This window comes from Bufo bufo, chromosome 3, assembly GCF_905171765.1.
Source record: "Bufo bufo chromosome 3, aBufBuf1.1, whole genome shotgun sequence".
NCBI classification, from domain to species: Eukaryota; Metazoa; Chordata; class Amphibia; order Anura; family Bufonidae; genus Bufo; species Bufo bufo.
This window is the reverse complement of record NC_053391.1, coordinates 122,904,342-122,927,340: the sequence shown is the minus strand read 5'-3', so window position 1 is coordinate 122,927,340 and position 22,999 is coordinate 122,904,342. Positions and strand designations below refer to the sequence as shown.

Below are 22,999 nucleotides of genomic sequence, written 5' to 3'. Positions count from 1 at the left end.
ATGACATGGACAGTGAGGTCACATACGTGTGAGATCACAAACTAAGATTATGGAATGTGATGTTAAAAAGCCTGCTTCAGAATTGGCAGCCTCCTTGGAGTACAGTATATCCTCACAACTTTCTGCGACTGAAAATTACCCTAGTTCCATGTATCTGAATGGGCTTGTTTCTGCATCATGTCTGCACCTTGTCTCATTCAGATGTGACTGTACCTTAAAAATCTGGATACATTTTTAAATACTTAGTCTACAGCACAGCACATAAGAGAATCTGTTATAGGGGCACTAACTTTTCGAAAGCTATATTACAAATTTTCTTATATACACCTGTGCTTTGCTTTATGCAAAGATTTTTGAAACAACAGTGACCATTTAACTTAAAAGGTCGCTAACTTTTCAAAAAAACTTAGAAATAGTTTATAAAAATATGTAAAAATACATATCAAAAGTTTAGATTGGTGGAGGTCTGATCCCTAAGACGCCCACCGATATCTAGAACAAGGGGAGAGACGCGCACCAATACCATGCTCTCTCTCATCACTGCAGAGGACAAAATCATGACGGTCCCTGGACTTCTATTGAGCCCATATGCTTCTCTCCCCTCGTTTTAAGGATCGGTGGGAGTCTCAGTGTTCAGACCCGCACCAATCTAAACTTTTGATATGTCTCTAAACATTTTTTTAAATGATAGCAATTCATTAAGATAAATGGTCACTGTCATTTAACAAAAACTTTGCATAAACCAATAGCACAGGTGACTATAAGAACCTTTGTAATATATCTTATCAGAGAAAAATGCTCCTACCCAAAACTAACATTTTCTGCTAAGTCTGTCTTGATGACCTGCTGTCAGCTCCCTGCAGCATCAGATTATAGAATCCAGTAGAAGTCTATGGAGAGAGGAGTGAGGAGGAGGGAGTTGTAGCAAGAGACACACAAGCTTATTTAAGGAAGAATGAGCTGCTGAGAGGGAGAAAAAAAGCATTTTCTTGGATAAGATATATTACATTTCTTATATTTGCGATTAAAACTAGCATTTTTTATTCTATCCACACAAAAAAGTCCCAGCCCCTACACATGCAGACCACATATGCACCATATTTGAGGCCATCATACCAGTGGACATACACTGACATTCCTCAATGCTTATAAAGTGCAATGCATGTCCCCCCCCTGGAATCTGCTTTAAATAAAAGTGCTCTCATTTGTAAAGCCTGTTCTTAGTGTAATTGCAAGTTACTTTATAGTTCTAAACACATGCTTTGGATGTTCATGACTCATTAACTGAACAGGAAATCGGAAACTTTAATTACAAATTAACTTTTATTATAGACTCAGCATAATACCACATGTAACAACCATAAAACCACTGTCTTTTATACTCGTTCCAGGAATGCAGTCACCAGTTGAGTATAAGCGTGTACAACAAAAACACTGGTTCTGTTTTCTCTTTTGATTATTCGTTAACACCAAAGCTCTACATGCAAACTTGTTATCTCAGCAAAACACAAAAAAGTCTAGCTGAGGCAAAGAGGGTATTTTGATAAAAAAATATGTTTAGTTTCACTACTGCAAAAAAAATGAATAAAGCCAGAGATCCCATTCTGTGCCGTGCAGGATTGAGTTGGCTTAAAATAACTTCCTTTTCAGTTTTCATTATTTTGTCTCTTATGTCTGTTGCCAAAACAAGTGATTTCTACGTGAAAAAATAGTGATAGAGACACCAGTTAGTTTTTACTCCCTGCACACCTCTGTGCAGTGACATCCTAACCTCCGCCGCAGACGGTATGATTAAATATCCAAACAATTATCATTACGTCAATGTTCCTGAAATGTCTCGATTCTGAATGAAGGCAATTTGCTCCATCAGCCGAAACAGTGTTCATGCTTCAAATTTTTCCTTGGCTGATCACATATTATGATTTAAATTTCGACAGCGTTTTTCACAGAATTTTCATTAGTATTTTTAACTGCCTTTTTTTTTTTTTTAGGTCAAAAACACTGCGGACAAATGTTACTTTAAAGGAGTATTCCGGTTGTTAGGATAGGGAATAACTATTAGATCTGTGGGGGCTACCATTGGGAGCCCCATCGATGAGAATGGGTACCCCACGTACTACTTGGAGCCGCCACAAATGAACGGAGTGGCAGGTCAAGCATGCACATTGCTGAGCCATTCATCTTCAGCACACGGCCTTGTCCAGAACTCCGGCAGAGATGAATGGATTGGCAACATCTGTTTATTTTAGGGGTCTCCAAGGGGTACAGGGTACCCATTTCAGTGATCGGTGGGGCTCCCAGTGGTAGGACAGGGGATCATTTTTTTGGATAGGGAATACTTTTAAAAACAAGAAAATCCTTTCAAAGGGCATCTGTGCTAGTCAAATGTTCATATGTGCTTACATTGCTGAGAAAATTTAGATGACCCTAGAGATGTTTTCACTGCCTGGCCCTTCAATCAAAGTGCAGAGGGCGCGGCAGATGCAGAGGGAGCAGAGCCTCTAGGTGTAACAGCAACGCCCCCAATTGCTCCTAGAGGCTCATTTGCATATATCAAAAAATTATTTTTCTCAGCAATGTGGGCAGATGTAACAGGTCAGTCAGTTTCATAGGTACAAATCTGCTGACAGATGCCCTTTAGGTCTGTAACATATTACTGAAAACACAGTGGGCAGATATATAAAAGATTTATTTTTAGCTAGAGTATTGTGTCTGGGCCAATTGTAATTTGCGCCAAATTTATGTTTTGGATTGTAAAAAGGGTTTTCAGAGACTTTTCTACTGATTACCTACTGGATAGGTCCCATCAGTATCTGATCAGTGGGAGTCCGACACTTGGGACCCCCGCTGATCATCAGTTTGAGAAGACATCAGCGCTTGCATAAGTGCCTCAGCCTTCTCACAGCTTTCTCTATGCCATGTGACGTCATGTTCATTGGTCGCAGCTCAGCATCATTGTTATGAATGAGGCTCAGCTGTGATACAAAAGACAGCTGCTATCAAATGGACAGCACTGTGCTTGGTGAGCAGAGAGAAGGTTGCGGCGGGACTGCGAGCACCAGCGCCTTGTCAAACAGCTGATCGGCACGGTGTCGGACCCCCACCAATCAGATACTGATAATAATAACAAAATGCTGTCAGTGTAATACAATAGATTCCAGGACTCTCAGGGTCACACGGCATTATAAATCATTATAATGCTGTGCGATCCTCTCAGTGGAGTGGGGGGCAGAATGAGACCTCACAATGACAAACGCTGCGAGTTTCTCGCATTGAACTAGCTATTGTGTGTCTGGCCTAAGGGCTCATGATTCTTATGCTAGGGTTCTGCCTCGACAGAGCTGTCCACGATTTGAAGTAAAATCGCTTCCTGACCGCATGGCAATTATGTTTCCCTGGGGGAAAAGTTGCAAGGTAGCATGAAGTTGAACCATCACAAAAAATGGCAGATTTATTCTTTTACAATTTTTACAAATTTGCTTGCAGTTCCATGTTCCATAGGGAAAAGCTAAGGTCATCTGTAAGCTACAGAAAGTCCATTTCCCTGTCACTGCCTGGCAACTAGCCAGTTTAAAAGTCTGTAGTTGCTAAGAAGCATTTCCTTAGCAACTAAACTGTTAAATTGGTTTGGCAGGATGCGGTGATGACCGCAGAGAAGGGGTCAGCAGCGTGATAGTGAAAGGGTCATGTCACTAGTGAGGCCGAGGTACATCATTTCTTTATTGTCGTGGCTAGGAGTTCAGAATACACGGATGTATACATGGATAAGAAAATAAACCATAATGCCGCACACACTCTGTCGTCATTGTGAACATTGTATACGTTCCCTGCATACTGGACATATAGTATGTATTTGTGTCTACTGCATTAGTAGAGTACTTCAGTTATTAGTATTAAATTCTTCAGCATAAATTTCATGCACAAAACCAATGGAGCACTCTGCTTAGCATCTGTCTAAAAAATGCTGCATTAATAAACATGAAGAACACTTTTACCTCCCACTCTCAAAGACAGAATAAAACAAAGACCAGCTGTATTCATCAATGGATCCTTGTTCTAAGCATAAAGGCTAATTACATTTTATTTTGAGCCTACACATGGAAAACTTTACAGTTGCCATAAGTGGCTTTCTGATATTCCATCCGACACACTGGCAATACTGCACGGGGAGGGAGAGAAAGTAAAAAGGCTGGATATGTAACACTTTCCAAGCCATGTACCTGCTTCAGTTTTAAACCTCTCTTCAAAGGTTGGTGGCATTTTATCACTGGCTTTTCAAATAGATACGCAGCTTGGAAAATTTGCGTACAACTTTTATAATGGATCTGTCGACGGTGACATTTTTCCTTTTTTCATCAGGGTCCTGCTTCTTATTCAAGGCAGAAATAGTGTGATCTACAGTTCTGCTCTTGCTGTTAAAAATACTGAAACTCTAAGGCTCCATTCAAATGTCCGTATAATGGGTCCTAATCTGTTCTGCAAATTGCGGAACAGGTGCGGACCCATTCATTCTCAATAGGGATGGAATGGATGCAGAGAGCACACTATGTGCTCTCCGCATTTCCAGAGAGCTCCCCCGATCTTCCGGTCCGCGGCTCCAGAAAAAATAGAACATGTCCTATTATTGTCCGCAATTGCGGACAAGAATAGGCAGTTCTATGGGGGTGCTGGCCGAGTGTATTGCGGATCCGCAATGCACTAGGGACGTCTGAATGGACCCTAAGGGCCTGTTCACATGGTGGAATTTACCATTAGAATTTTAACGCTGACACCATGCCAAAGTTTGGCTAGTGGCTGTGTGGTGTCGACCTCTAGGGACATTGCTGCAGATCAGGAGCTGGCCGGTGGCTTAAAGAATAACTAAACTTTTAGTAAACATTTTTTATTTATTTTTTTAATGTCCCAAATGCCTTAACAATAATTTTTCTAATATACTTTATTAACAGATTTTGCCGTTTTACTAAAGAAATTGGCACCCAAAATCCTGATTTCTTCCACACACTAAATTCAATACATTCACATATTGCTGACTTCCCAGCGGTGTACAGAGTACGGACTCCTTGCACTGTAGCAATGGGGCAAGCAGCGAACAGTGTACAGGCAGTAGAGTACATTGCTGCTCCTGCCTGTGCACCCCAGGCTCGGCTAAATGCTATGCCAGGATGAGCGAAGCGGGCACAGGCAGGTGCAGCTATGTGTGCTCCTGCCTGTACACCATTCACTGCAGCCCCATTGCTATAGTGCAAGGAATCCAAACTCCATACACCGCTGAGAAGTCAGCGATGTGCAAATATAGTGAATTTAGAGTGCGGATATCAGGATTTTGGGTGCCAATTTCTTTAGTAAAAAGGCAAAATCTGTTAATAAAGTAGATTTGAAAAATTATTGTTAAGGCATTTGGGACATTTAAAAAAAAAAAAAAAAAAGTTTAATAAAAGTTTAGTTACTCTTTAAAGCCATGACTGTGCCAAGAAAGGACTAGTCCCTTCTTGGTGCAGTATCTGGATGGACACAGCTTTGAAGCTGCTGTGGGTGTTCGCTTGCGGTTCAGCTCCATTCAATGGAACTAAGCCGCAAGCAGGTCCACCGCATGCAAAGTGAAAAACTGCAGCAGAAACAGTTGTGTCAAAGTCCACTGGGTGAACGTACTCTAATGGCAACCAACAAACTTCAATATAAATCAGCAGGCTGTATTAGGATTCATTGGGGTTCAATCAGAAGCTTGGTTGACGCTAATGTGAACACAGCCTTAGCTCTGCAAGGATATGTATAATGGGGAAAGAAACTAAAGGCATCAATGACCGGGGTAAAAACTTAAAAGGGTTATACAGCCTAATCTTGAAATAACAAGCTCATAGTGTGATCCCATGAGCTGATTGCAGGCCCACCCCTCCTTTATGATAAATTTTGTTGGTTTTTAGTTTAGAGAATGGTGACAAAACATGTGCAACTGTAAAATAGATATAAAAAAAAAATCTATTTTCTAAAAATGTTGTGATACATTTTCTAAAAACTAAAACGTGATACAAATATATCATTGGAAGTACCAACAAAACCCCCAATGTATTACTTTTATGCTTTGCCAGTTATTATTATGGCTTGCGTGACATTTCCTGTGAACGTAATGGAAGAGAGAGCCAAGCTGCTTCCCTTCCATTCCATGCGCGATATGCTTGTAAATAAAAATCTCTCTTACATTAAACTTATGTGATCTTAATAAAGGTCAATGTGGTTTTTTATGGCTTCTGGGTTAAACTGTAGATATACATTTTATTTTATATTTATATTCCCTGAGGTTACAGGATTCGCCGGAGATATTTTTCAGTGCATTGCAGATAATGAGAAAATTCAAGTGTGCATTACACCATGACCAAAAATGTTGCGAGGCTTAAGGGTAAGAAGCTAAGAAATGGTGGACGAGATGATATCAAACAAAAAAGGGGTTGATCACCTCTTATGTATTTATGTTGTTATATTAAGTGGAAAAGTAAAAGCCATCAGGACCGGACATCACTAGCGCAAAGCTTTTTACTCCTGACATCTGTAAGAGGATGTCAAAGACGCTTTATAAAAGAATATGGAAAACCAATCATGTACACAGTGTAGTAGGAGTCGATACCTATAAGGTGGTCATTCATCTGGTTATTGATAAGCATTAAAGAGGACCTTTCACCAGAATAAAGCATCTAAACTAACTATACAGACGTGTAGAGCGGCGCCCAGGGATCCCCCTGCACTTACTGTTATCCCCGGGCGCCGCTCCGTTCGCCTGGTATAGCCTCCGGTATCTTCATAGTTAGGCTCCACCCAGGGGAACCTGACGGGGTCTCTTTCGCCTATGCTGTAGCGCTGGCCAATCGCAGCACTCAGCTCATAGCCTGAGAGGCTTTTTTTTCTCTCAGGCTATGAGCTGAGCGCTGCGATTGGCCAGCGCTACAGCATAGGAGAAAGAGACCGTGGCAGGTTCCCCTGGGTGGAGCCTAACTATGAAGATACCGGAGGCTATACCAGGCGAACGGAGCGGCGCCCGGGGATAACAGTAAGTGCAGGGGGACCCCTGGGCGCCGCTCTACACGTCTGTATAGTTAGTTTAGATGCTTTATTCTGGTGAAAGGTCCTCTTTAAGTCTATGATGCTAAACCCAAGGATATCTGTTCCACTGGTTGGATAAAAAAATATACATGGAAATGGACCATTTTCTTGGCATTGTATTAATATATACAGCTACAATAGAAAACATGTCAGTGGGGTGATACTTGCTATACTAAGTAGCACAGGAATAATCACATTATATTAGTAAGCATGACGTCTAAGGAAACCACATCTTGTACAGGTTTATCTCTGACTGGGCAGGAAACATCTGATGGTCGCCAAGCAAAAATGGAAAGCAGTATAATAAGCCCGGGGAATTCCACGTCTTAGTAATGGAATACCACTGGTGTTACATGGTCTTAGATTCTGGTGGTGGGGGATATCAGATTTGACAATCTTCGGATTTCTTATTCAGTTGCTTATTAAGGTTTTTCTTCAAACATTGTAATGACAGGGTGCAGTCTGGTCAAACCAGTCCTTCGTATACATGGTAATAAAAATAGTCTCTTTGTTCCTCTATAGCATAGGAAATATGGCTATATACTACTATAATTAAAATAAAAAAAAAGGTTAAAAACTTGTTAAAGCAGCACTATACGGACATACTCAGATGGTGGGCTGGTCCTACTAAAATCGTCAGGTTCAGACAACAATTATCTTATGTGTATGGCCAGCTTTCCCGATCATACATATCCATGCCAGGAATATTTTGTGTGTTGTGCCTCCGTAATGCCCCCCTCTGGCCATTAGTCATTGGTATCTGTTCTGTCTATATGGTTCTGTTTTTCTTCAGAAACTCCAGCGTGGCACCTCGCTCTGGGAAAGTCTTTATTTTTTTTAATTAATTTTTTTTAAATCACACATGATATAATCAGCTAACCGCTTTATGGCAGTCTGAATGCGGCCATAGAAGAGTTGTTCAGCCAAATAATTAAATTAAAAAAACAAAAAAGGGGCTCACAATGTTGTAAAATAATACAAGAAAAATTCACCATACCGATCCCCCACCACTTCTGTTCTATTGCTTCCTGATCCCCCACCAGTCTCTGCTTCCTGGTCCCTTTATACATGCAGGAAAAGACGCTCAGCCAATCACTGGTCCCAGCGATAATCTGCCAATAATTGAGTGATCATTTCCTGCATTGAGAGAGACCAGGGAGGATCCGACCAGGAGTGATTGGGGGGGGGGGGGGCTATGGGGATATTTATCATCACCCCTATGCCAATTTTCTGGCGTAAAAAAACACTTTTTAACCCTATGCAAATGATGTTTGTTTGTTGTTGACGTTTGCTCTCGCCACTTTCTGGAAAGGAATGTGGTGGGGGAGAAGTGTGGAAAAACTGCAGCGTAATACAGCATCAGCAAAATGAATGCGATTAGATAAATCTCAGGTAGGTTTATATTTTGTCCCATGTGGAAATTGACCTGCCGTGTGGATTTTGAGATACGCAGCATGTCAATTCTTTGTGGGGTTCTTTTGTGCGGATTTCATCCTTTTCAATGCAAAGGTGAGATCTGCCGCAAAACTGCATCAAATCCACACCAAAAACCTCAAGTAATACCTGTGATTTTTGGTGTGGATCTGGTGTGAAAACGCACAAAAATCTGCACGGAATTTCTGCAAGACAGTCCGCAGGTAGCCTAAGTGTAGGATGCTTATTGTGGTACTTGTAGTCCGCTGCGGGCATCCTCCACTGTATGCATTTTTGCTGGGGATCGCCATTAGCAACGGGCCACAAGTGCAGGATTTACTCCCCTGTATACACATGCACAACTGCATATGGGTTTGAGCACTTCCTGCCTGTTTAACACCATGCCATTTTTTCAGTTTGTTTGTATATGTGCCATATTCATAGATAGAAAGGCTTAGTATACACAGGCTATAAAAAATACCAAATCAATAGCACAGCATGAGTGTTGATTTTCTTAAAAGCCTGAAAACACATCTTAAGCCTTTCAATTGGCAATCATTTATTGCTATGTGCTCAGTTAAAGCCGGGCAATAGCGGCAGTCTATTCAGACAAGTCTTATGCTGTTAGAAATATTTTAATTATAGAGCTAATTTGGGTATGACTAAATGAAAAACTTCTGTAAATCTTTACAATCTAAAAAAAAAAAAAACTATGCTGTGTCACAAATAATAATGGGTAATTGATCCAGGATCTCAGCATGAGGCCTTCAAGTGTGTTTCTTGAGAATAATCTGATTAAAATCGTTATTGGTCATGCTGGTAAATGTGGTTGGAAGGTCTCTAGCTGGTCCTGCTAATGCTGGGCTAATCAAAGTCAACCTTATATCCACCGCCCAGTCCTCCAGCAAGTAGATCAATCCCTGTGCTGCCAGGTTCTTCTAAAACTTAAAGTAGATTTGAAAAGAAGATTTATGAAATAGTCTAAAAGAAAGACTTTTTGTTGCTCATAATAACCAATCCCAACACAGCTTTCCTTTTTCAAGAGCAGGATACAAAATGAAAGCTGTGCTGTGATTGGCAGCTATGGCCAGCAAAAACAGTTTCTCTTTAAGCCCGTTTCATAAATCTCTCCCATTCTTTTTATGACACAGTAGGTACAAAAAACTTTCAAGCACTTACTTTGCTGAGGTTTCTTCATCGTATTTTGTTTTCAGATCAAATAATGATGCCTGGGACTTTTCCAAAGCTGCAGAGGAGAGAAATATCAGATCAGAAAACAGATTTGATCATAAACTTTCAATGAAAATTGGCTTCTGCAAGTTAAAGTATGTGGTGGTATATTCTGTGCTGCAGAACAGGGTCAGATAGACTCATCCTATCATAATATTAAAGGCTTTTCCGGGAGTAAAATATTAATGACCTACAGTATACTGGAGGATAGGTCTGCACCCCAGCTTTAGTGCTGTGTCCTGTTCACAGAATACCAAGCACACCGTACATTGTATAGTGGCTATGCTTGGTATTGCAGCCAAGTCCTATTCACTTAAAAGCGACTGCACATAGGTCATGTGAACCATGTGACATCACTGGCCTAAGAAGAAGCTGCAGTGCTTAACTTCGTGCTGTGGCCTCTTCAAATAGCCGATCGATGGGGGTGATGGGTGACAACCCCCACTGATTTCACATTGATGACCTATCCTGAGAATAGGTCTTTCATACTTCACTCCTGGCAAACCCCTTTAATCCTTTTGCTGGCAAGGCAGATTTTGCTGTTCTGTGCCCTCTTAATTTACCCCTCAATAGGCTGATTTAAAATCAGGGCTCGAGTCCTGTGGGAACGTGTGGGAACAGCGTTCCTGCACTTTTTTCATAGCGGGAACACCGTTCCCTTTCAGGGCCGCCCGTCTTTAAATGCCAGTCGCCGGGCAAAAGGACCAGGAAGTGGTGAAGGCTTTGTACTCACCGCTTCCTGGTCCTCGGCTATCCAGGGCTGCGCACAGGTATGAGGCGCTCTGTGACGTCACGCTGTGCCCAGCCTTCACAGCACAGCCGACAGCAGGATCATCGCGTAGGAGGAGAGGAGCGGCGTCGGCATCCAGGAGCAGGAGAGGGTAAGTGTTTTTTTTATTTTATGAGGCGGCTGATGGAGGCGCACTGACTGGGGGGCCTGGGGGCTGATGGAGAGGCACTCACTGGGGGGCCTGGGGGCTGATGGAGAGGCACTGACTGGGAGGGGCTGTGAGCTGATGGAGAGGCACTGACTGGGGGGCCTGGGGGCTGATGGAGAGGCACTGACTGGGGGGCCGCTGGTGAGAGGCACTGGGGGCTGATGGAGAGGTGCACTGGGAGCAGGCGACGAGGCTACTGGGGGCTGCTACAAGGCTACTGGGGGCTGCTACAAGGCTACTGGGGGCTGCTATGAGGCATGGGGCTCTTCTCTGAGGTCTGATTGGAGGTCATTCATATTGGGGTCTGAGCCGAGGTGTGATCGGAGGTCTTATTGGAGTCTTGAGGTGTGAGCTGAGGTCTGATTAACATTGGGGGTCTGATTGGTGGTCTGACCTGAGGTGTAATGAAAAATATTTTTTACCCGGAGAAGCTTGGAGAAAAAAGGCCTCACTGTCTCCCACACTCCTTCTGCCCGGCCAAGCCTGCCAGCACCCCTGAGGCCAAGCCTGCCAGCGCCCCTGAGGCCAAGCTAGCCAGCACCCCTGAGGCCAAGCCAGCCAGCACCCCTGAGGCCAAGCCAGCCAGCACCCCTGAGTCTTCAGAACTGTAAGTAAATTATACAGTATTTAAGGGGAGCTTATAATATGAAAGAGACGAATTACGCCTGAACAGACATTTAGCGCAAATTCCAGTTTTTGTTTACGTTTTATGTTGCACAGAATTTTCTGCGAAATATATATAATGCTTTTTTTCCCAGGACTTGACCTCTGTTTAAAATGATGCTTTTACATGCTATGTGTTTGGAATGTAAATTATGTCATGCACTGAATACTTGTATGCTTCAAATCATAGATAGATAGATAGATATAGACAATGAACGTCCGCAGCACTCCTTGGAACAAGATGTGCTTTAACTGCAGACTGTCAGCTTTAACTTGAGGGTATTTACATCCAAATCAGATGAACGGTGCAGGAATTACAACAGTTTGCATATGTGCCTCCCACTTGTTACGGGACCAAAAGTAATGGGACAGAATAATAATCATAAATCAAACTTTCACTTTTTAATACTTGGTTGCAAATCCTTTGCAGTCAATTACAGCCTGAAGTCTGGAACGCATAGACATCACCAGACGCTGGGTTTCATCCCTGGTGATGCTCTGCCAGGCCTCTACTGCAACAGTCTTCAGTTCCTGCTTGTTCTTGGGGCATTTTCCCTTAGTTTTGTCTTCAGCAAGTGAAATGCATGCTCAATTGGATTCAGGTCAGGTGATTGACTCGGCCATCGCATAACATTCCCCTTCTTTCCCTTAATAAACTCTTTGGTTGCTTTTGCAGTATGCTTTGGGTCATTGTCCATCTGCACTGTGAAGCGCCGTCCAATGAGTTCTGAAGCATTTGGCTGAATATGAGCAGATAATATTGCCCGAAACACTTCAGAATTCATCCTGCTTCTTTTGTCAGCAGTCACATCATCAATGAATACAAGAGAACCAGTTCCATTGGCAGCCATACATGCCCACGCAATGACACTACCACCACCATGCTTCACTGATGAGGTGGTATGCTTAGGATCATGAGCAGTTCCTTTCCTTCTCCATACTCTTCTCATCCCATCACTCTGGTACAAGTTGATCTTGGTCTCATCTGTCCATAGGATGTTGTTCCAGAACTGTGAAGGCTTTTTTAGATCTCGTTTGACAAACTCTAATCTGGCCTTCCTGTTTTTGAGGTTCACCAATGGTTTACATCTTGTGGTGAACCCTCTGTTATTCACTCTGGTGAAGTCTTCTCGTGATTGTGGACTTTGACACACATACACCTACCTCCTGGAGAGTGTTCTTGATCTGGCCAACTGTTGTGAAGGGTGTTTTCTTCACCAGGGAAAGAATTCTTCAGTCATCCACCACAGTTGTTTTCCGTGGTCTTCCGGGTCTTTTGGTGTTGCTGAGCTCACCAATGCGTTCCTTCTTTTTAAGACTGTTCCAAACAGTTGTTTTGGCCACGCCTAATGTTTTTGCTATCTCTCTGATGGGTTTGTTTTGTTTTTTTCAGCCTAATGATGGCTTGCTTCACTGATAGTGACAGATCTTTGGATCTCATTTTGAGAGTTGACAGCAACAGATTCCAAATGCAAATAGCACACTTGAAATGAACTCTGGACCTTTTATCTGCGCAATGTAATTAGGATAATGAGGGAATAACACACACCTGGACATGGAACAGCTGAGAAGCCGATTGTCCCATTACTTTTGGTTCCTTAACAAGTAGGAGGCACATATGCAAACTGTAATTCCTACACCGTTTACCCGATTTGGATGTAAATACCCTCAAATTAAAGCTGACAGTCTGCAGGTAAAGCACATCTTGTTCATTTCATTTCAAATTCATTGTGGTGGTGTATAGAGCCAAAAATGTCAGAATTGTGTTGATGTCCCAATATTTATGGACCTGACTGTATGTGTATGTGTATGTGTATATATATATATATATATATATATATATATTTTTAGTCTCTGGGTATTTATTTACATTAATGCATTAGTGTTAGTATTTTCATATTTTTTTTTTTCACTTTATTATGTATTTTCTTTTAGCACTTTGATCACGTGTTCTTGTTTGATCGTTATATAATATATATGAAATTGAAATTGCAATAAGGAGCTCTACGTTTTGATCATAGGCACTGATTACAATAAAACATCCACAAAGACAATATTGCAGACATATCCTAATCACCAAACAGGCGTAGAGTGCCAAATTTCACAACTGAAATATTTATCTGCAAATGTGTTCAGTTCAAGGTCTTAAGTTTCCCAGCTTTTTATAAGTCTCTTTTCCTTTTCCGATTGGAATGTGGCTCCTGATCACAATGCAAAGTCACATGAGAGGTGATAATTAGACCATCACTGATGACTAAAAGGAGAGAATCCCTGTGTGCATGTGTGACCACCACTCCATTCATTTGAATGGGGCTGCAACAGACAGCCAAGTGCTGTAAATCGCAGGCCCCAGTGGTTGCACCCCTAGCAATCAACCATCATGTTGTGAATAGGTGATACATGTTATTTGTGGTCCAACCCTTTAAATGGGGCTAACAAGGTACAGGAAGATGGGGACCGTTATAATAGACATATGGCCTACCAATGGGTAAAAACATGTTCTGATGGATACATTTGGACCATTAACTCCATAATCAATTTTTCGATTAAGCTGTGATCAAGGCGGCAGATCTTGCCTTCAAAGAAATAGTAAAATTGCCAAAATCCTAACAGCTAAAATGTCTTCAATCAATCTCAAGAACGCTGAATTAATATAAAGCATCCAAACCTGTCTGCAGAACTTGAACTCTGTGTTCAGTCTCCTCCAGTTTGGAAGACGTAGACATCTGAGTCTCCTGCAGTTTCCTAAAAGACAATGAACATTAAGATTTAGAAGTGATTTGCTGGACACATATCGACCAATATTGGAAGAATTGATTATTCATTTCAGTTGATATTTTAAACTGAGAAAAGTGTTAAAAAAAAGGATTCATGAGCAAATGAGCAGATATATAGTGTAGTAAAACCAAAGACACCTAATAATTGGGTAACCACTGTCATTCCATATCCATTATAAGCACAGGCCCAGGAAGTCATTTGTTGATTTGGCTACAAAATAGATCCAAATGTCACCGTACAATAGTTCCAATAGTTCTACGCAGTAAATATTAATCACTTCATACAAATATGAGAATCTGATTACAACAAGGGCACAAAGATGTCCTTAAAGGGAAACTGTCACCAGTTTCCTGCTGTCCCAAACACAGTCATCATGAATGAGTGATAAGCGCTCTCTTTATAAGCCCTCATGCACATGACTAGGGATGAGCAAATCGACTTCGGATGAAACAGCTCCGTACAATATTGGAATGTATTGGCTCTAATGTCTCGCGAGACTTTGCATAATAACTTCATAAATTGATTTCTACTGTAAGTAATAACTTCGGCTCATCGGAGCCAATACATTCTAATACTGTACAGAGCGCTCGCTTTTATGCGAATCGACTTCAGACTTCGAAGTCGATTTGCTCATGCTTACACATGACCATAGTTTCGATTTGCATCTGATCTGCATTTTTTTGCGGATCGGATGCCTACCCATTTATTTCAATGAAGCCTCAAAAGATGCAGACAAAGACATTTCTAGTGGGGTCTGAAAAACAAAATGGTGGCATGCACACGGCTGGGATCCGTGTTCTGCAGATTTGCCATATGCGGACTGCAAAACAGATATGGTCATGTGCATGAGGCCTAAAGAACAAAGTTCTGAAAAGAGCCAGGACAGGAAGAAATGTCCGCTGGGCAGCACTCCTCTGGCTTCTTCTCAGTCGGCTTGATTGACAAGTCTCTTCCAATACATACACAGAGAGAAACATCTGTGGTTCGGGCACCATGAAAACTGATGCAGGTTCCCTTTAATTAAAATATCTGCTCTCAAAGCAGCAAAGTGAATCAAAGGTCCTATTCTTCACAAAAGAAGACAGAAGAGATGCCGGCTGCGCGAACAAGTGGATTAACTACCTCAGCTCCCCTAGCTTAAAAACCCTTAATGACCAGGCCACTTTTTACACTTCTGCACTACACTACTTTCACCGTTTATTGCTCGGTCATGCAACTTACCACCCAAATTAATTTTACCTCCTTTTCTTCTCACTAATAGAGCTTTCATTTGGTGGTATTTCATTGCTGCTGACATTTTTACTTTTTTTGTTATTAATCGAAATTTACAGATTTTTTTGCAAAAAAATGAAATTTTTCACTTTCAGTTGTAAATTTTTTTTTAAAAAACGACATCCATATATAACTTTTTCTCGAAATTTATTGTTCTACATGTCTTTGTTAAAAAAAAAATGTTTGGGTAAAAAAAAAAAATGGTTTGGGTAAAAGCTATAGCGTTTACAAACTATGGTACAAAAATGTGAATTTCCGCTTTTTGAAGCAGCTCTGACTTTCTGAGCACCTGTCATGTTTCCTGAGGTTCTACAATGCCCGGACAGTAGAAAAAACCCACAAATGACCCCATTTCGGAAAGTAGACACCCTAAGGTATTCGCTGATGGGCATAGTGAGTTCATAGAACTTTTTTTTTTTTGTCACAAGTTAGTGGAAAATGATGATTTTTTTTTTATTATTATTTTTTTCTTACGAAGTCTCATATTCCACTAACTTGTGACAAAAAATAAAAACTTCCATGAACTCACTATGCCCATCACAAAATACCTTGGGGTGTCTTCTTTCCAAAATGGGGTCACTTGTGGGGTAGTTATACTGCCCTGGCAATTTAGGGGCCCTAATGTGTGGAAAGTAGTTTGAAATCAAAATGTGTAAAAAAATGACCTGTGAAATCCTAATGGTGCTCTTTGGAATGTGGGCCCCTTTGCCCACCTAGGCTGCAAAAAAGTGTCACACATCTGGTATCGCCGTACTCAGGAGAAGTTGGGCAATGTGTTTTGGGGTGTCATTTTACATATACCCATGCTGGGTGAGAGAAATATCTCGGCAAAAGACAACTTTTCCCATTTTTTTATACAAAGTTGGCATTTGACCGAGATATTTCTCTCACCCAGCATTGGTATATGTAAAATGACACCCCAAAACACATTCCCCAACTTCTCCTGAGTACGGCGATACCAGATGTGTGACACTTTTTTGCAGCCTAGATGCGCAAAGGGGCCCAAATTCCTTTTAGGAGGGCATTTTTAGACATTTGGATCCCAGACTTCTTCTCACGCTTTAGGGCCCCTAAAATGCCAGGGCAGTATAAATACCCCACATGTGACCCCATTTTGGAAAGAAGACACCACAAGGTATTCAATGAGGGGCATGGCGAGTTCATAGAAATTTTTATTTTTTTTGCCACAAGTTAGCGGAAATAGATTTTTTTTTGTTTTTTCTCACAAAGTCTCCCTTTCCGCTAACTTGGGACAAAAATTTCAATCTTTCATGGACTCAATATGGCCCTCAGCGAATACCTTGGGGTGACTTCTTTCCAAAATGGGGTCATTTGTGGGGTGTTTGTACTGCCCTGGCATTTGAGGGTCTCCGCAATCATTACATGTATGGCCAGCATTAGGAGTTTCTGCTATTCTCCTTATATTGAGCATACGGGTAATGAGATATATTTTTTTCCATTCAGCCTCTGGGCTGAAAGAAAAAATGAACGGCACAGATTTCTTTATTCGCATCGATCAATGTGGATGAAAAAATCTCTGCCAAAAAAAAAAAAGGAGGGGAAAGGCGTCTGCCAGGACATAGGAGCTCCGCCCAACATCCATATCCACTTAGCCTGTATGCCCTGGCAAACCCAATTTCTCCATTCACATCAATCGATGTGGATGAATAAATCATTGCCGGGATTTTTTTTATTTTTTTTATATACAAAGTGTTTGCCAAAGTATATGAACACAGCCGCCTCCTCAGCTCATATGCCTCGGAAAACGTATCTTTTACTGTAGAGGAGAAATCTCGTCTTGCAGCGCCGCATACACCGACTTTTGTGTAATCTGACAGCAGCGCAATGCTTCTGTCAGAATGCACATCAGTGCTGCAGCTAGTCGATCGGTTGGTCCACCTGGAAGGTAAAAAAAACAAAACAAAAAAGAAAAAACCAGGCCGCAACGCAATAAATTTATTAACTTTATAATAACATTTGAACGGAACATATAAACTTTATTTAACTTTTTGAACAGAACGTTAACTTTTTTGCTTACCGGTGATTTTTTATTTTTTTTTACCTTTATAGGACAAACCTCTCCTTCCCCATGGGACAATGTGCAAAGCGCAAATCGCCCAAAGATGTGGCGAAGTACATTATGCACTTTATCCCAGGTGAAAGGAGAGGTTTGCAGCAGCTGTGAGTGAAAGGGCCCTAATAGCCCTGTGTGCCTGTCCTGTGAGATGCAATCCCTATGCTAAGTGTACCTGTGTGTGGTACTTCCGGAAACACTCCCCTAAGCATAGGGCAGGGTGGTCAGGGCAGTCAGAACAGAAATAGCGGGTGTCACGCCTTATTCCACTCCTGCTACAGACACGACATCTTTTTCAGGGTGACGGTTGGGTTGAGGTACCAGCAACGACATTGGGGAAATGTTGCTCGTGTAGACGGCTCACTACACTGGTGGTTGGGGCCACGGAACCTCCTGGATACAGGAGGTTCGCGATGATCTCTTCCTGAAATTTGAGGAAGGATCCTGTTCTCCCAGCCTTACTGTAGAGAACAAAACTATTGTACATCGCCAATTGAATCAAATATACAGACACCTTCTTATACCAGCGTCTGGTGCGTCGGGAAACTAAATAGGGAGCCATCATCTGGTCATTGAAGTCCACCCCTCCCATGAGCGCATTATAGTCGTGGACTGAGAGGGGCTTTTCAATGACACTGGTTGCCCGTTCAATTTGTATTTTCGTCTCTGCGTGAATGGAGGAGAGCATGTAAACGTCACGCTTGTCTCTCCATTTCACCGCGAGCAGTTCTTGGTTACACAAGGCAGCCCTCTCCCCCCTTGCAAGACGGGTGGTAACGAGCCGTTGGGGGAAGCCCCGGCGACTAGGTCGCACGGTGCCACAGCAGCCAATCTGTTCTAGGAACAAATGCCTGAAGAGGGGCACACTTGTGTAAAAATTGTCCACATAAAGATTGTACCCCTTGCCAAATAAGGGTGACACCAAGTCCCAGACTGTCTTCCCACTGCTCCCCAGGTAGTCAGGGCAACCGACCGGCTCCAGGGTCTGATCTTTACCCTCATAGATCCGAAATTTGTGGGTATAGCCTGTGGCCCTTTCACAGAGCTTATATAATTTGACCCCATACCGGGCGCGCTTGCTTGGGATGTATTGTTTGAAGCCAAGGCGCCGGGTAAAATGTATAAGGGACTCGTCTACGCAGATGTTTTGCTCAGGGGTATACAAATCTGCAAATTTGTTGTTGAAGTGGTCTATGAGGGGCCGAATTTTGTGGAGTCGGTCAAAAGCTGGGTGGCCTCTGGGACGGGATGTGGTGTTGTCACTAAAGTGCAGGAAACGCAGGATGGCCTCAAATCGTGCCCTGGACATAGCAGCAGAGAACATGGGCATGTGATGAATTGGGTTCGTGGACCAATATAACCGCAATTCATGCTTTTTGGTTAGACCCATGTTGAGGAGAAGGCCCAGAAAAATTTAAATTCGGAAACTTGGACTGGTTTCCACCGGAAAGGCTGGGCATAATAGCTTCCCGGGTTGGCGGCTATAAATTGAGTGGCATACCAATTTGTTTCTGCCACGACTATGTCCAAAAGCTCCGCAGTCAAGAACAGCTCAAAAAATCCCAGTGCCGAACCCATCTGAGCTGTCTCAACCCGAACTCCAGACTGGGCGGTGAAAGGGGGAACTACAGGTGCGGCTGAAGTTGGGGACTGCCAATCAGGGTTTGCCAGCACCTCAGGGTCTCTAGGGGGTCTACGGGCCTGTCTGTGCGGTGGCTGCGACGGGGTAACTATTGCACGTGCCACCGTACCAGCTTCAACTGCCCTTCTGGTGCTCGCCACTTCACCATGTTGTACAGCAGTACTGGTACTAGGTCCAGGGAGGGCTGCGCTGCTGGTGTATGCCTCACCACGTAATCCGACAGCGCCAGCCCCACTCTGCTGCCCTTGAAGCGGATCCTGCGCAACCTGTGGTCTAGCAACAAGGGGCCGGGTACGCCTGGTGCTATCAGGGACCTCAACCTCCTCGTCCGAACTTTGGGTCAGACTGCCACTGCTTTCTACAGGTTCATATTCTGACCCGCTAGATTCATCAGATGAGGGTTCCCATTCCTCATCCGACTGGGTCAGAAGCCTGTAGGCCTCTTCAGAAGAATACCCCCTGTTTGACATTATAAATTTAGGGGTATTCCCTGAGACTACCCAAGAAAAAAAGCAAGCCTGTCTTACAAATGGGAGGCCGCTGCGATTGATAAAAAATATCAAAACTGATTTTTTTATCGCCGCAGCGCTTGTAAAGTGATTGTGCAGTGGTCACTGTGGCGGGGCGGGCGTGGGTGAACGCACGTGTGGGCGACCGATCAGGCCTGAGGTGACACTAATACTATTATAGATCTGACTGATCAGTTTTGATCACTTACAGATACTATAAAAGTACAAATGCTGATTAGCGATACGCTAAGTGACTGCGGTGCGGTGGACTGGGCGCTAAACGATCGCTAAACTACCTAACCAAAGGGGCCTAAACTATCCTAAACCTAACAGTCAATACTAGTGAAAAAAAAAAGTGACAGTTTACACTGATCACTTTTTTCCCTTTCACTAGTGATTGACAGGGGTGATCAAGGGGTTAATTGGGGTGATGGGGGGGTGATCTGGGGCTAAGCGAAGTGTTTGGTGTGTACTCACTGTGATGTCTGCTCCTCTGCTGGGACCAACCGACGAAAAGGACCAGCAGAGGAGCAGAGAAGCCATTTAACACCTTATATTTATAAATATAAGGTGTTAGATGGCTTATGATTCGATTTTTAAAAAATCATCAACCTGCCAGCGACGATCATTGGCTGGCAGGTTGATGACGAAATACTCCTCTAACTTTTGCCGGCCCGCGATGCGCATACACATTGCTGGCCCGCTTTGAGAGAAATCTCGCGTCTCGCGAGATGACGCGTATATGCGTGACTCTGCCTTCAGCTGTCGCCTTCGGAACGCGATCCTGCGTTAGGCGGTCCAGAGGCGGTTAAGGTGAGTTAAATTATATATTTTTTTTTTTAACCCCTCCAGCCCTATTGTACTATGCATTCTGTATGCAGAATGCTATTATTTTCCCTTATAACCATGTTATAAGGGAAATGATACAATCTACACTACAACTAACCCAAACCTGAACTTCTGTGAAGAAATTCGGGTCTGGGTACCACAGTCAGTTTTTTTATCACGCGCGAGCAAAACACATTGCACCCGCGCGATAAAAACTGAACATCGGAACGCAATCGCAGTCAAAAATTACTGCAATTGCGTACCAACTCTCGCGGGTTTGCCGCAATGCACCGGGACGCATCCGGACACGCTCGTCTACAAGGGGCCTAAGGCCCCTTTCACACAAGTGAGTTTTTTCACTCATCAATTCTGCATTGCGTGAGAATCGGAGCATGTTCTATATTCTGCGTCTTTCACACAACCCTGGCCCCACAAAAGTGAATGGGGCTTCAGTGAAAAACGCATTGAATCCGGATGCAGTCCGGGTGCAATGCGTTTTTCACTGATGGTTGCTAGGAGATGTTGTTTGTAAACCTTCAGTTTTTTTTCACGCGCGTGAAAAATGCATCAAAGCAAACGGAAAAAACTGAACCACTGAACGCATCCTGAGCCAATCCGTATCGTTTGTGTGAAAGGGGCCTAAGGCATATTGGTACACCATAGACTTTTTCCAAGGTGTGGGTGCCCTCAGAGAGGTCTCTGAGTGCCACCTCTGGCACCCGTGCATAGGTTCACCACCACTGATTTAGGCTATACCGTAGAATCCATCCGGTATATCACATTTCAGTGTCATTATTATTTCTGTACCATCTTTTACTATGGGATCTAAGTTGGGTTCTTTGGAACTAGTGGGGGGGGGGGGGGGGAGGTGTCAGGGTCTTGTGGCTGTGACTTGGTAAACTTTCATACAGATAGAGGATACTGTGAGCATGCAATAAAAAAAATTGTCACAATCTGGTCAGATCAGACGTCTCTTTCCAACTGTACGTTTGGGTCAAAATACGTCAGGCGCAGACAGCAGCAATGGAGTTAAAGTTGACAGGGACTTTAATGATTCTTATTAAAATATGGAACGGATGCGGTGCAGACGGACAATCCGCAGTGTACTACAGTAGCAGCAAAAGTTGTCCACGCGCTGCGGAAACAAATCTATGTGGAAATTGGCTTGCTGTGCAAATCTGAAATTCATCAATTCCTGCGGATTTTTACTGCAATGTGATGCATATGGTGAGATCTGCTGCAAAATCTGAGTGTGAACCATATTTGTGCCATGGATGTACAACACGATCTGTGTCAAAACCCGGTAACGGAGCTCCTCTTATATTAAAGCTTCCAGCATTGCTTCAGAACTCAGTTACATGCATTGCATAAAATATTGGTCTGCAAAATGCAAAAAAAAACAAAACAAGAAAGGTCCAGCAGTGTACACACATACATGGCCGGCACTGTACATTAGCCATGCTAATACTTCCACTCACCTCTCCTTCTCAGCAAAGTCATTTTGTAACTTTTGTTCTTTCTCCAGAGCCAGGTTTTCCGCCTGGTTCTTCAGGGTCTGTTCATATTCCCGGATTTTCTCTCTAAGTGCTTTTATTGTAACCTCTGTAGAAAAACAATTGGGAGAAAATGTGTTTACATAGCTCTGTGTGGTTATATAATACAAGGCTTTCTTCACCCTGTAGGATCAGTGTGTTTTAAACTCCATCTCTTCAACTCTGACACAAAATCAATAGATATGAGTCCCTTTGGAGACCTTTTACTCCCTAAATGTTAAATTGAACTTTAAACGTTTCAGTTGAGAAGGATCAATGGATTTTGCTGGGAAACAGAGCCGGGGTTTCTGCAACATGCCTGAAAAGGGAAGAAAAATCAATGCTAAAACATAATATCACCTTATTGAACAGTTTCAAATTATCTCTCTGTTGAGCTGGGATTAATAAAGTCTCCGTGTGGGTTAAAGCATGAATTAACATGTGGAACCGTTTATTCATTTTTCTGCGCACATTAGGACATTAATTTCCCATAGCCTCCACGCGTATGATGAATGCTCCGCATGCCTCTCTGCTTCTGCTCCAGCCATTTGCATATTTCTCAGATTGCATTGTGATGTAAATCAATTAAATTCATCTTAAAGCCTGTAGACATGTACAATTAAAGAGCCACACAAGAGGAAATACAAACTGTTACCTCAGCGTAAACCTGACCTGCTTCGCTCTACTACTCCTGTGATGAGCTCTTGACTTGTTACTCTCCTGAGTTAATCCATTCATTCAGGTGAATTTAAAGAGAATAAAGTGCTGAACGAATCACTTAGGATTTTATTTTTTATTAAAGATTAATTTCAGAATAGGTAAATAAAGTAGGGGGGGGGGGGGGCCTGTGGGTTGGGTGGTGCCTATTGGCCACTAAATCTCTGCAACTTGCGATCTCATTCTATTTGGTCACACTCAGAACCCAGGCTGATGAGATCATAAAAAAGAATACTACAAAATCAATGCATTGACTTGCAAATAAAAGTGTGTTTCTTATGTTTTTTTTTTTTTTAACTTTAAGAAATATC

General features: G+C 42.6%; 1 protein-coding gene across 1 annotated transcript in view; it reads right to left on the bottom strand.

Annotated features, from left to right (window-relative positions):
• CUX1 (cut like homeobox 1) overlaps nt 1-22,999 on the bottom strand; it is a 357,714-nt gene that overhangs the window by 173,047 nt on the left and 161,668 nt on the right. Inside the window, 3 exon segments of the mRNA XM_040423522.1 lie at nt 9,685-9,751; nt 14,005-14,081; nt 21,918-22,041. Of these exon segments, the coding sequence (XP_040279456.1) occupies nt 9,685-9,751; nt 14,005-14,081; nt 21,918-22,041 (268 nt within the window).